The 14,893-nt window shown below is 36.6% G+C and overlaps 2 protein-coding genes across 7 annotated transcripts; both read right to left on the bottom strand.

The window, feature by feature from the left end:
- Window positions 1-2: 2 nt before the first annotated feature.
- On the bottom strand, window positions 3-2,069 carry LOC107729880 (protein S100-A11-like). Of its 3 annotated transcripts, none has more exons than XM_016540606.1 (3): window positions 1,929-2,069; window positions 1,360-1,515; window positions 3-261 (listed from the first exon to the last, which is right to left on the bottom strand). In XM_016540606.1, exons 2-3 carry the CDS (start codon window positions 1,486-1,488, stop codon window positions 127-129), a joined length of 264 nt encoding a protein of 87 aa, XP_016396092.1. In that variant the 5' UTR covers window positions 1,489-1,515; window positions 1,929-2,069; the 3' UTR covers window positions 3-126. The 3 variants fall into 3 exon arrangements, with proteins under 3 accessions (XP_016396092.1, XP_016396090.1, XP_016396091.1); XM_016540604.1 differs by lacking the exon at window positions 1,929-2,069 and adding an exon at window positions 1,616-1,730; XM_016540605.1 differs by lacking the exon at window positions 1,929-2,069 and adding an exon at window positions 1,623-1,730.
- A 2,736-nt stretch (window positions 2,070-4,805) lies between these two features.
- On the bottom strand, window positions 4,806-13,971 carry LOC107729890 (pre-B-cell leukemia transcription factor-interacting protein 1-like). 4 transcript variants are annotated; one of them, XM_016540618.1, is made up of 11 exons: window positions 13,549-13,971; window positions 12,060-12,151; window positions 11,880-11,964; window positions 11,052-11,146; window positions 10,057-10,651; window positions 9,207-9,434; window positions 8,962-8,985; window positions 7,666-7,697; window positions 7,511-7,573; window positions 7,132-7,309; window positions 4,806-5,995 (listed from the first exon to the last, which is right to left on the bottom strand). In XM_016540618.1, the coding sequence occupies exons 2-11, from the start codon at window positions 12,123-12,125 to the stop codon at window positions 5,064-5,066; spliced, it is 2,298 nt and encodes a 765-aa protein (XP_016396104.1). In that variant the 5' UTR covers window positions 12,126-12,151; window positions 13,549-13,971; the 3' UTR covers window positions 4,806-5,063. The 4 variants fall into 4 exon arrangements, with proteins under 4 accessions (XP_016396104.1, XP_016396103.1, XP_016396106.1 ...); XM_016540617.1 differs by having other exon boundaries at window positions 13,598-13,971; XM_016540620.1 differs by having other exon boundaries at window positions 11,070-11,146; window positions 13,598-13,971.
- Between the last annotated feature and the right edge of the window lie 922 nt (window positions 13,972-14,893).

Below are 14,893 nucleotides of genomic sequence, written 5' to 3'. Positions count from 1 at the left end.
ACAACTCTTTCTTTTATTTGCCCTGCTTTGGACAATCATTAACTGCACAATGTTATAATTACATAAGAAAGTCACAAGGTAAAATTAAAGTGATTTTCTTCAAGTTGACTAATACTTCAGGTTTCTTTATTGGCTAAAGCCGCCATGTTGGCTCGCCACACTGCCAATCAGCTGCCAGAACTCCAGGAACGTCAGCTCTCCGTCGTTATTCTCGTCCAATGACTTCATGAGCTGATCAATGGTGGCTGGGTCAGAGGCATTCTGTGGGAGAGGACAAGATGGACAGGCATTTATACGCACTTGCCATGATAGCGTCTCCATCTAGTGGTTGTCAGTGGTACTGCGCATTCTTTTCTGCTGACCTATTAGTTTAGGGGGGAGTTCCTGTTTTGGATGGGCCAAACAGAAAATGCTCTGATGTGGCATTTTTCTATTGTATCCAGCTTTAGTGATCTGGTTTGGATGTAAATATGCTGAAAGCAGCCAGTTTGTTTTCATACTCGCTAGCACAGTATAAGGTCTGTCTCTGACTTGAGAGTTTTAGCATAGGAAGGATTTGTGTAATTTCCTCTACAAAATCACAAACACGTGACTCACAAGGAATTCTTTAGAGGACTGGGATGTGGTTAACTAATAACTCACACCAGACCTCTGAAATGGTGCTCTTATCCTTTTGGATTCATTCTTCTCAGAAAACAGAATAGCCTACTAAACAAACACTGTAAATAAGGCCATTATTTATTATTTATTAAAATGATCTTTAATTTCATTATTTAAATAATGCGATTATAGGTCACAGATGTAAAACAAATGTAAAATAATTCTATAAAACGATTCTTTAGTAAAATTCAGCATTCTTATTCATTTTGGTTCATTTTTCTCAGAACACATACTAATTAAGCACTGGAATGAAGACCATTATTTATTTATTTAAACGATCTTCAATTTCTAAATATTGTGATTAAAGGTCACAGATAAATTTTTTTTTTTTTTTTAAATATTCTACAGTAAATTCTATAATAAAGTTTAGCATGCTGTAGAAGATAACCATTTATTGTAGCTGTAAGCTCCTAAAAATAGAGGTTCTTTGCAGCACCTGAGAGTCAGCAGACACTCCTCTTCTTATTAAGAACCATTTTGAGTTGGTTTTATGGTTCTGTGGGGATTTAAAAAAAAAAAAAAGTTCTTAACATTACATTAGTTTTTTTTTTTAAAGATTCCTTATTCTTTAAAGCAGATGATTTTCTAAACAACTAAATGGGTTCTAAACGGACCTTTATATTTAAAGTATGTAGACCTGAATTGTGGAATATAGATATGAAGTGGACAAACCATACTGTAATAACTCAAAAGGCTTACCTTTACAAAGTTTGGGAGCTGGGAAGTGACCAGGCTCTGAAACTCATCTTTGCTCAGAGTGTTCGCAGAGCCATCTTTCCCTGCATAAGTCTTGAACTGGGAGACGAGCACGTTAATGGCAGATTCCATGACTTCGGGAGTGGGATAGTTAGGTGGCTAGAAAACAAAAAAGTAATTGACAGGTTAGTCCTTTTTAGTAGTCAAATATCCATTTTGGGGTATAAAAGTATTTCACTCAGAAATGAAGATTCTGAACCATTTACTTATAACCATCATACTCCAAATCCATGACTTAGAGCTATTTAACAGAATGTCTAAGCTTCTTTTTCCATATACAGTGAAAGTGGATGAGGACCAAGAACACATGTGATCACCATTTACTGTCATTGTATGGAAAAAAAAAAAACAGGAAATGTTTTGTTAGATGCCAAAAAGATGAACAACAGGGTAAGTAAATAATGACAGAATATTCATTTTTGGCTGAACCAACAGTTTAAGGGCAAAAAGGTACATGCAATGCAAACCAAAAATGAGATTCAATAGAAAACAGAATAATATAATGTGCTTACCTGAGCAAAGGAATTATGTTCTGACTGGAGTGGTGTGTAAATGACCACATCTCACCTTATATTCTCTTCATCTGACGGTCAAACTCAGCGGAAAACCAAAATCACGCCCACTGCTCCATTTCACAAGTCAGGATGTTCTTATCTCCTGCTTCAATGTTTCCATAGCAAGGTAGTTTAGGCTCTCTTTCACACACACACAATGCATTTATAGTAATCCAGACAAAATATGCAGTATATTCGACAGATTAATGGCATAAACACCGCATTGTGGTTTTCGGTACTGAGAAAATGTACCATTTATATTTGTTTGTGATTATTTCAAAGCATAACCTAACACATGAAGGTTGATTACTCTACACCTATCAGGTTTCCTAAATGTTGTCAATCCAAACATCTGTCATCAGGAAAACTTCATCTGATAACGCCGTCAAAACTTACTCAGCATCAACTGACATGCTGGAATAAATACAAAGACCTCACTAATATGTCTCCTACAGATCAGACCTTTTAGAGGTCAGAACTGAATGTGCCTTTATAGAGAATATGAAACAAAAATAGTCAAGGTATTGACTAAATGAGACTAGACATCCTCAAGGAATCACCAACTTCTGTTGTATGTGTCAGTTGTAAAATAAATCTCAATAAAGAGTCATTCTCATGGCAATGGTACATCATTTTAATAATCATCAAAAATTGTTCATATTGATACATTGTGGCATTTGGTCTTGTATTACCTTTCTTTTGAAATGGTATTAAATTGTCTTTCATATTAAATATCATTGTGCCATATTATAACTTAAATTATGAATTCCATTAAATAACTTTTTCTTCGTATTTACAAATTAGACAAGAAAATTCAATAGTTTTCATCCCAAAAGAGTGCAACAAAACAATAGCACAGCTGTAATCAAATGATATTGATGATTCACTACAATGGCTGTTTTCCTAAGATAGAAAGAGAGTATAAATAAATGTCCACATCACCACAGTGCAAACAAAACCATTACTGAAACTTTCTCTTATTTTCATTCAATGTGGTTTTGAGTTGATTTCAGTACTAGCATTCTGTGCTCACTAGTAAAGGCACATAAGATAACATCAAATTCCTAGAGAAAAAAAAAAAAACACATTCAAAGATTTTACTTTTTTGTACTTTACATTTAGTGTGTAGAACTTGGGGTAGTTGGGGTAGAAACCGAAAAAAAATAAATTTACAATGACCTCTAAAACCTCTGGTGATAACAAAACTTAAAAACAAACCAGTTTGACACCAGCTTAGCAAGCAAAATCATGGGGTAGGTGCAAAGAAACCAGGATTTTAATAATAAAAATTAAATTTAAAAAAATCTGCTGAAAAGTTCTGACATTCTACACCATTTTTTTAAAAGTACATTTTGGGCATTCAGACAACTATAAAGGGACATTCTCCACCAATCTCATTGCACTTACCCAGTTTAGTGTTAATCTCGTTCACAACTCCTTATGTACTAGGTGATCTGCAAGTGAAGCAGTTTCACTCGTGTGGCAACACTTAATGCTTAAGATGACTGGCACTTTACACAGCAAGCAAGAGTCAAAGGGTTTGGCGTTGAAGAACAGGACTAACGGAGGTAGCTTACAGCAAAACACCCAAAGCACATGTGGGACTTCACTAATGACAAGACTCCTAAGGGAGAAACTCCTCACACACAAGGCATTAAACTACATCTACAGTCCGTAAAGACTGGGCAAAGTAACCGGTAAGATCAGGAGTGTCAAACTCAGTTCCTGGAGGGCCGCAGCCCTGCAGAGTTTAGTTCCAACCCTGCTCCAACATACCATATAGTTTTCAAATAAGTCTAAGGGCCTGTTTACACCTGGTCACTTCATGCGTTTTTTTCTGATCGGATAGCTATCCTATCGTGAAAAGGCCAGGTGTAAATGCCCTCCGAAACGCATTCAAAACAGATATAAATCCGATCGCTCAAACCACTTCAGGAGGGGGTCTGGGCCGCATTCCAGACGAAACTGGACAAGTGTAAATGCATGAAAGTAAGACGCAGACGCTCAACACACAATCATCTTCATTAAAAGTAGTGTGACTAACCTATCTTTCCAGTTCTGATGCCGCGCGCTCTCCTATTGCGGGCTTTGATCTTGAAATGAACTAATAATTAAAATGCAGCGCTTATCTTTTGATTTCATTGACGTGAACTCCGTTAAATTTAAATATAGCGCGGGAATTGAAGAGCTGATTTATATCCGTTTTGCGACGACACAGTTATGTGGCCATATGTAAATGGAACGTTTTAACAAATCAGATAGATATCCGATCAGCGAAAACGCATGAAATGTCCAGGGCTGTGTCCGAAATCGCCCCCTATACCCTCATTCACTATTCCCTACATTAGGTCACTAATTCAGTTCACTAGAAGGAGTGAATGAAAACGAGTAGTGAATTCGGACACTGAGTGCACCGGAAGGAGTGCCGCTTTTGCATAGTTGTGCTTGCGGTTTATTAATCATTTGAAACTAGCAAACTAGCAGCTCCAGTAGTAAGATTAAAGGATTTATCTTGAACTCTGTCACGGAAATTATGTATAAAACCTAATCAAACAATTTACTAATCAATTTACAATGAATTTATACGTGTTGTACATTATGCTGTACGCCATGGATGAGCGCTTTGTAAAAATGAACGGATTGATTATTCAGCTGCGGGCGCCATCTTCTGGCGAGATGCGGGAATTCATTCGGCGCGTGACTCTCACGGTGCATTATGGGCATTCTCTACCCGTTGAGCGTGCACCAGTTGTACACTCGTTTTTGCAGTGCATTGTGGGATTGAATGAGTGCACTCGAGAACGTCCACTATGGTTTCGGACACCACTAAAAATGGCTGTTCCCTCAAATAGTGCCCTATTTAAGGGTATAGGGGGCGATTTCGGACACAGCCCAGGTGTACACAGGCCCTAAAGGACCTGATTAGCTGGATCAGGTGTGTTTAATTAGGGTTGGAGCTAAACTCTGCAGGGCTGCAGCCCTCTGGGAATTGAGTTTGACACCCCTGAGTAAGATCGTTTCTTTTTGCTTTCCTTCACTTGATGTATTTTTCCATCCAGTCAACCGAGTTTCTGTGGTGGGAGGCAGCACCAATTATGCCAAAGGGACGGCAAACCGTAGCAGAGCCTCTTTCTCAAACTCCTCCATCTCTTCTTCGAGGGAATCACTGTCATGCTGTTTGTCTTCTAAACCATCTGCCAGATCTTCCAGGATATCTGCAACATCCTCGGCAAACTCGCTGAAGAGCATTCTGTCGTGGGCAAAAACACAGCCGCTGAAGAACTGAGCAGTGAGGCGGCTGAGAGACTCCTTGCTTTCCTGTGGAACACCATCTAGTTTGCTTAGGTAGACCTCAAGAAGGTCCTGAAACTCTACAAGCTTTACTGGAACAAGTCCCTCTGCATCAGCGCAGTTGGATATGCCATGGCAGCCTTCGGCAGGACGGCGGTTCCTCCTTAGCTTCTCTTCTTGGTGTTTCCAGAAGTCTACCTGCTCATGGTGGTGAAGATGATGATGGTGGTGGTGGTGATGATGCTTGGAAGGTTTGGCCTCCCAAGGTCTTTCCTTTTGTCTCCTTTCTCTCTCTTGCCTTCTCTCATCCCTCTTGTGGTCCCACTCTTCTTTGTACTTCTTGAGATGGCCTTTCTGTTTGTCCTTACCATGCTTCCACTCCTTTCCCCTTTCCACCTCGTCCTTCTTCCAGCGACTGTCGTGTTCTTTCTTTCTGCCCCATTCCTTCTTTTCTCCTTTGTGCTCTTGGTGTTTCCTCTTCCACTCTTCCCGCTTGCCCAGCTGATCCACCTGTTTCGAGAGTCTCTTCTGCATCTCCACCAAGCTCTCCCTCAAACCCTGCTTGTTCCAGCCCTGTTTCTTCATTCCCTCCAGCCTCTTCCGGCTTTCCTCCAAAAGAGTTTTCTGACGCTTGAGTTCGTCTTTTTTATCCCAGTGTTTCTCAGTTCCTTCTGGACTAGACTCACCAGTGGAAGGTGGGCCAGAGTCGGGGAGCTGTTGTGGAAGATCTTGAACTGAAGGAGAAAAAGAAATAGTAGAATACACTGCATATATATTATTCCACATTTCAACTGATGTAGGGTTGTAAAAAAAAAAAAAAAAAAATGGTTTAATTATAAAAATTCCATATCTTGTCTAAACAAAACTGTAAAACTAATATTTGACTTTTACTACAAGTGAATTCAGGCAGCACAATATTATAATGTGCAGTGAGAAAACAGGGGATATATGATAAAAGGCACTTATTTTGAAATTAGCTAAAAATCACATTCAGAATTTTAATTAAATGATTAGTGTTTTATAGATAAACTTCCAGTCAGGGTTATATGACAGAAAGGTAATCTAAATGTAAAAATAAAAGCCATTAGCAATCACAATTAAATATCCAAAATTGACAGATACCAATAAAATAAAAAACTCTAATATCAGCTGATTACCAATTCATAGGTTAGTTAATTAGTAATGTTTATTGTGTGTATAAATATACACTACCTTTCAAAAAAAATTGTGATTGGTGAGATTGTTTTTTAAATGTTTTTGAAAAAAAAATCTCTTCTGCTCACCAGGGCTGCATTTATTGTATCACAGTAAAAGCAGTAATATATTTTATAACATTATTACAAATCAAAATAACTGTTTTCTATGTAAAAAATGTATTTATTCCTGTGTTGCCAAAGCTGAATTTTCATCAGCCATTACTCCAGTATTCAGCTTCACATGATCCTTCAGAAATCATTCTAATATGCTGATCTGGTGCTCAGGAAACATTTTTATTATTATCAGTGCTCAAATCAGCTTCACATTTTTGTGATATTTTTGTAAAACCATGATACATTTTTCAGGATTCTTTGATTAATATAAAGTTCAAAAGAAAAGCATTTATTTGAAATGTAAATAATTAGTACCATTATAGATGTCTTTAGTGTCTCTTTAGTGTCCTTGTTGAATAGAAGCATTCATTTACTTTTGAAATATATTTTACTGACCACAAACTTTTGAACGGTAAGGTAAAAGCTAACAACCTCATTCTCATCTTGTTCAATCTTTTGGCTGTTAAATGTACATAGCCTATCCAAATACATCCAAATTTAGATGCTGAGTTTTAAAATTCAAATACTGTTCATGTGCCATTCCCACTCTCTCATCATACCGGTAAGCTTTGTGAGCTCAGCAACTCTTGCTCTCAGCGTCTGTAGTTCTTCTTTTAAACCAGGCAGATCAGACAGTTGTTCTTTCAATTTAGTGTTCTCATTTTCCAGAGCTCCCTTCTCAGAGCTATGCATATCTGCCGCCATTTTCAGAGCCCGGTCCAACTCTTCTTTCTGTGACTGATCAATGACAAAGACCATATCCTAAGAGTTCAACATCTGAAAATAATTTGCTGAAATGCGCTATAGACATTGCAACACGGCCATTTAATGGGAAAGCTGCATTCACATAGAAAAAGAAGCAAGTTTTCACTATTAATGCAATGAGATTTCCTTATGTAATATGGTCAAAGTTAGAGAATAGAGGAACTGTGGACTAACCTCAATCTGAGCCTCTAATATATTTATTTGTTTATTCTCTTGAGCAAGTTTATCAAGAAGCTCCTAGAAACAGAGACACAAGTCAGAGGAGAAATCAACTTGTACATGTCAATAATGAAACAGAGCAAACACAAAAAATAAAGCAATGCACAAACCTGGTCACTTAATTCTGTACCATCAAAATAATCTGTGGGAGAGAAAATAGATTTGTAATGTTCTCTGAGATTTCACAGACAAGATGAAGTGAATTACAAAACTGTTAGTGTCAAAAACTGCAAGTAAAAGTCAGTGTAGTTTATGCAACAGCAGTCACACATTTCTGGAGTTAGGTTGTTTTTCACAGGCATGTTTTGTCCGGATATATGAACCAGGTCTTTCTGTAACACGCTGAAAAGTTTGGGGTCAGTAAGAAATTAATAAATGTATTGTGCAAGGATGCATTCATTAATTAAAAGTGACCATAAAGGTGTTTATAATGTTACAAAAGATTTCTACTTCAAATGCTGATCTTTTTAAATTTCTATTCATCAAACAATCCAGATTTTTTTAATCACAAAAATATAAAGCAGCACAACTGTTTAACAATGACAATAATAAGAAATGTTTCTTAAGCACCAAATTAGCATATAAGATAATAATTTCTGAAGGATCATGTGACTCTGAAGGCTGGAGTAATGACGCTGAAAATTCAGCTTTGCCATCACCGGAATACATATTTAAATATTAAAATAGAAAACAGTTTTAAATTAAACAATTTTTAATTATAATAATATTTAAAATAATATTTAAACTATTAATAATAATATTACTGTATTTTTCATCAAATAAGCACTTTAACATTAATAAACACTAAACATCTTTCAAAAAAAATGAAAAAATCTTAATGACACCAAACTTTTTTTTTTTTTTTTTTAACACAAAAACCTAAATGAGTTACCTTTTGATTTAGTAACCCTGGCATTCTCTACAAAAACGTCATGTCAGCTGAATCTCAGCATTAAGCCATTTCAGGGTGAGGCAGCCACTACTGAAACTAAACAACTAAAAAAAGATGAAGCGTGTAATTTCTTGTCCCAAGTGACACCAAACTGCATTCTGTTTGTTTGAGTGGCCTGAACAAAAGTGTAAGTTTGGAAAGCTCCCTGCATGTTTGAGCACTGGAAGAGTGTTTGACAAAATGTGGCCCAGAAATGATACACTTCAACTTCAACTTTAAAAGGGAAATGTAGAAGCAACCAGCTGATAAGCCCCTTGGTAAAGCAGTGCATCCGCAGTGATGATTCAGGCTGATGATAGAGGCTGCCCTCAGGTAATTGTACCTTTTTTTCCCACTCATTTGTTAATGTTTGAATATATGATGTGAACAAACTCTACCATCGGCACTGGAGGGCAACTCCTATCTAGCTCAAACACAAGCATATACTGCCACCTAGCTCAAACTATGAACCTACCATCAGACAGGTCAACCACAGAACCTGGAGACATAACAACATGAATGCAACCACTGAAAATGGAAAATTAATGGACTTTCTCATGTATAATGAGGCATGTACTCGTAACCATCGGCTAAATATGAATTATGCACAACCGATGTTATGTGTGATGTCAAATGACATCTGTTTTATAGGACCAATTACAGAGTGTGATTTAGATTTGTGACTTTTTAGATTCATATCAATGTCACAAAAAAACTCACCGGAGAAAAAGAATGATCCAACACAGAGCAGGACCAAAGCTCCCACTATCAGCTGATTCATAGAGAAACCTCGTTTCTCCTCTTTCCTCACTGGCAGGTTGAATTCCTCCTCTTCCTCTTCCTCCTCGTCTGAGCTTGGCTTCAACAATATGGTAGGTTGCACATGTCGGAGCCTCAGACCATCATCTTCTGCTGAGGTGCACGCTGGAAGTTCAGCACCAAGAGATTCTGAACATTATAGAAAAAATGAGAAAGGACATAAGCAGAAATATGGTAAAACTGGGTAGAAATAAGTAATGGTGGAAGAAAAAAACTCTAGAACAAGTTTAATATATTAAAACTCTAACATTTACTCAAATTCAGTAAAATTCATTACTGAAAAAAATAAAGCTAAATAATAATACATATTACAAATGCATTAAATATATTTAAATAAATATTTATATAATTATATAGTCAGAATTGTTAAATTTATATATATATATATATATATATATATATATAGTATATATAAATTGAATATAATATATCATATTTATAATGTGCGTCTATATATACACACACACTAATTATAATTGCTGAGAGAGACATGCTCACACAAAAACAAACAGTAAAACAAAACATTTTATACAATATATCATTATATGTGTATATTTAGTAATACATTTATTATCTGTTAATAATATTTATTTAAAATACATACTCTGGGTTGTTTTACTTACACACACAAACATACTGTGTGTGTGTGTGTACATATAAAACAACAACGGCTAAATATAATAAATTTATAAGCTGAAAACAGATTTTCTTGAACATATAATACTTAATAACCCTTTTTCGAACATCAAACCTGGCTCTCTGATAACATCTGGGAATTTTTCTGGCAGCTCCATGTCTTCTTTCTCAAAAGTAGCCTCCTCCTCCGTTTCAACTGAACCAATGGTTTCAGGGTAAGGGCTGTCAGGGGCGGGGCTTTCTATTGTGGAACCAAATCCTGTATCAGTCTCAGAGGGCGGGGTTTCAGGTGCAGGATGTACATCAGCATGAATATCAAGCACAGGGACTGCAGAAGAATCACTGATTTCAGGGATGGGGCTCACATGGACATCTGGAGAAGAGCTAATTTCTCTGAATGGTTCGGGAGTGGAGGTGATTTTGGGTTCTGGTTCAGAGGCGGGGCTTTCTTGGACTGGAACATGCTGGCCAGGGAAGATATCAGCAACGTCCTCTTCGGTGGGTTCATCAAAGACCGACTCCTCTGAAAACTGAAAGGCTGATTCTGTAGCGATGCTGAAGGGAACAGCACCCAGCAGGTCACTGTCAGGGGGAGAACTGGTGATTGTGTCATGGATGACAGGAGCATGGATATCAGGATCAAGCTCAACATCGGTATGACCAGACGCTGCCACTTCCTCAAAGAAATCTGGAGATGTTTCCTGGCAAATCTGGATATCGGACAACATACAGTTGTTAGTCTTTTAGGAAGGAGACAGTTTGGCATTAAGTATCAAGAAAAAGTCAATCTGAACTTCACATTCAGATGACAGGCACCACTTTTAGTAGGATTAGTAGATAAACACAAAAAAGAGGTTTAAAATCAGATTAAAATCTTTACATAGATATTGTAGTTAGAAATCTGATCCAGTTTTAAGTTATTTTTGTTTTTTTGACATGCATGAATGGACATCTGAACAAACGAAACAGACTTAATCACTTTCAAAATGGCAAAATTTAGATTCAGGTTGAATTTACGGACCAAGTCATACTTGTGCACAATGTGAACAAAGTATACAAAACAAATACTGTGATATAGAATGATAACTGAGCATCATGCGCTTTACATACCGGTGGTGATGCACTGACCTGGTGACCCTCCTCTGACAAAACAGTCTCCACCATTGGCGTTTCGGGGTCATGTGACCTCACCTCCAACGAGCTTCCTGAAATAGCCACAGTTTCACATTACAAAATCTACAAATTGGTGTTACAACTATAGAGATGATGTCGCTTCGTTCAACAGATCCTATAAGCAGCACATTAATATACACTACAGTTCAAAAGTTTTGGGTTGGTACAATTTTTTAAAGTTTTTATGTCTTTTATGCTCACCAAGGCTGTATTTCTTTGACCAGTAAAACAGTAATATTGTGAAATATTAATACAACTTAAAAATAACTATTTCCTATTTTAATATTTTTTATAATATTATTTTTTCTTGTGATGTCAAAGCTGAATTTTCAGCAGTCATTACTCCAGTCTTCAATGTCACATGATCCTTCAGAAATAATTCTAATATGTTGATTTGGTGCTCAAGAGAGAGTTCTTATTATATAATGCTGGAAACAATTGTGCTGCTTTTTATTTTTGTGAAAACCATGACACTTTTTTCAGAATTCTTTGATAAACAGAAAGTTCAAATGAACAATATTTATGTGAAATTGATTTTCAAATAAATATTTAATCTTTAAAGTCACTTTTGGTCAATTTAATGAGTCCTTGCTGGATAAAAATATAAATTTTTTTTTTTTTAAATCTTAATGACCCCAAATGTTTGAACAATAGTGCAAAGTCTGCAAACAAAAATTAATTTTACTTTTTCTCCCAATTCCCAAAATAATACTGATCCTTACTACTAATTAAAAAGTAGCAATAAGGAGCAATTAGGTTTATAACCTGCTATTTCCTCAGAAAGACTGGGTGCATCTCCAATACTCTCTGTCCCATCATCCACTGGTGCAGTAGGGTCCGCAGCAGCCTCCTAAAAATCAAAAGTGCACATCACTACATCTGATTCATTCATACAAATCAGACAATATCACTAACACAAGCATTTTGATAATATGTTTTGCAAACCTCCGGAGAGAGCAGAGTCCAGCTATTACTGGATGACCCGGTGCTGCCGGTGCTGTTATCAGACATGGCCCTCTTGTGGCTCTGCACAGCACCTACATAATGAAGATAACCACAAGCAGAAAGATTGATTTATTACCATTATCTACTGTTCTGCACAGGCCATCACATTCAGCAGAATGAGTGATAGCATACATTAATATTGTTGCAAGTATTGCACTGATTTCCTAATTCTACCTACACTCTGCAGACAGTAATGTACAACTGATTGTACTGATTTTGATTTTTGACCGCAATAACGCAGTCAACACATCCTATAACTTTAATATATTTACACTTTGAAATTAACTAAATGATCAATTACCACAAATATGCCATTTTAGTGGATTGTCTTTTTGTTACATCTAATGACACTGCATTATCACTATTCCCTAAAACCACCCGTCTTCACAGACTCATAACTCAATAATTCATATTGATTAAAACATATATTCAATTAAAGAAATACATAAATAAGCATCTTTCAAAGAAACACTACTACTATATCCTGACAGGAATTGTCTAAGGTTTCAAAACTTTGTCTCTACCTTTTCACAGCTGTCACTTTCCTCATTTTAAGTGTTGCAAGCAACATTTGAAACATTTAAAACACAAAATGACTACTAAAGGCTATTTTAATAAATGTGTGATGTGCAAAAATTCATTTAGTCAACGTTGTAAGATTTTCCATCTTACTGTGGTAACAATATATGTAGTTGAGCTATAGTCTCAGTTCATTCATTCATTCAAGCTAATGCTAGGTTTGTCAATATTTATATTACATATATGACACAATGTGTTTGTATCTGACATGATGACACAGTGACAGGCAAGGAAAAACACATTTTGTGTGAAAATGGAGGATGCCTAAACCCACGCATAGGTAAAGCATAAACACATTTCATTACACCAAATACACAAAATAATGTTCTTTTTAGCAGCATCATATGACCCCTTTAAAATGAACAGTTTCACAAAACAACAATGCATATAAATGCATAAACATAATTTGTACAGGTTTTTCGTTGCATTTCTCGAAAATCAGTGAACCTAAGCACACTTTTTCTATAATCCACACTGGCGCACTGTTTACCTTATTTATTCAATTAGATATAACCGATGTAATCAACCAGATAACGATTACAGCTATTACATAACAACAGGCAACACAATTACATACAATTCAAGCCAAGAACAATACACAAGAGACTGCTGCAGTCTATAAAGCCACACTCAAATGTGACCAAAAATGTTCGGACGGCCTCGCTGCCTTCCTGGCCTATTGTTTATCGCGTTTAAATGGACATATTGAATTCGGTAAAGCGCTGTCATAATGGTGATGCACAGCGTAGGCTGCGTATTTACATTGTGTACTGTGGCCAATTCAGCGTTCAGCAACACCACACGCCATGCAGAATAAACACAGCCCTCTTCCGCATGAAATAATCCTTACCTACTCGTTCCAAATTATATACACGGATGCTGTTAAATAAAACGCTTACCGTGCTTAAAACGGCCTCAGACGAGTTGCGCACGCGTTATTCTGTCTGCAATCGTTTAATTTCACCACGAGCGATCCGTCTCGCGAACTTCGCAACTTCGGGAATTCCGAGTTTGCGTTTCTCTCCAATGGGATTCCGATACCGTTCCGCTTAAACACTAAACAGCCAATGGGAATAAAGCGTCGTGTCGCGCATACAGACAGCTCATTTCAGCTGTGACTGACAAAGGCAGGTGAAAGTGACAATCTGAACGTGAAGTGCTGTCTTATCGTTGACTTGAGGGGGAGTAAAGGCTCCCCACAACATGCATTAACTCCCTATATACAGGGACAAGACATGTTCTCCTCCAGCAGTCTAATGACACGTCTACACAACAAGAGCTAAATCTGTTGGGACTTCCCGAATGCCTGACTGTTACAGCTGGACTGGCCTAAATAAACATTGCTCTTGTGTTGCAACATGTTCTTTTTGTAATTAACACATAGCTAAAGCAAATAGATATGTATAAAACATTGCTGTATTATATAAAAGGAAGCAACAAAAAACATAGGCTACTTTAACCCAGTGATTCCCAACCTTTTTTCCAAGGGACCCTGGAAAAATTTTTTTTACGACCACCCACCACCCAAAATCAGTTGTTAAGTTTTTAATAGGCTAAATGAAACAACGGCAGAAACATTTAAATAATTACATTAACAACGATGGCTGATTTTTAAATGGAAAAAAAAATGTTGGTTGGGTCACTATAACATGTTATCAGTAACATGTATTATGTTAAAGTTTTTACAAAAAAAAAAAAAAAAAAGAATTTTATGAAATGATAAACCTTACATTTAAGATTTTAAACCATTTTTAAGAAAAAAAGGATACAAGTCAAATTGATGAATGATTTTATCTGCTCTGGTAATAATTCTAGATACCTTATTATCCGAATTGTTTTGATTTTTAGAATGCATTATAGCTTGTTTTCAATTAACCGGTTAAAATTGACAACAGTACCTAAAATCCGGCTTGACTTTTGCATTGGTTTGAGCAAAAACTGCACTGCAGACTGGCTGAATGAAAATGTGAATCTACTGTCTGACTGCAGGTGGCGCTTATGGAACAGCAGAAATAGAGCTGTGTATATGTATGATTCATATGTAAGGGATAGTGTATAATCGGCAAGTCATTACCACAAAAAACTGACAGGTAATCAGGGGTGAAGTGTAGGTTTGGATTAAATTGAACCTGCATGTTATCTTAAAGCTTCACTAAGAAAAACATTCCATTGCAATGTACAAAACACTGCAACAA

Source organism: Sinocyclocheilus rhinocerous, unplaced genomic scaffold (assembly GCF_001515625.1).
Source record: "Sinocyclocheilus rhinocerous isolate Xijiao unplaced genomic scaffold, SAMN03320098_v1.1 scaffold1269, whole genome shotgun sequence".
NCBI lineage: Eukaryota > Metazoa > Chordata > Actinopteri > Cypriniformes > Cyprinidae > Sinocyclocheilus > Sinocyclocheilus rhinocerous.
Note: the sequence above shows the minus strand (reverse complement) of the source record. Positions and strands in the feature narration are given on the sequence as shown.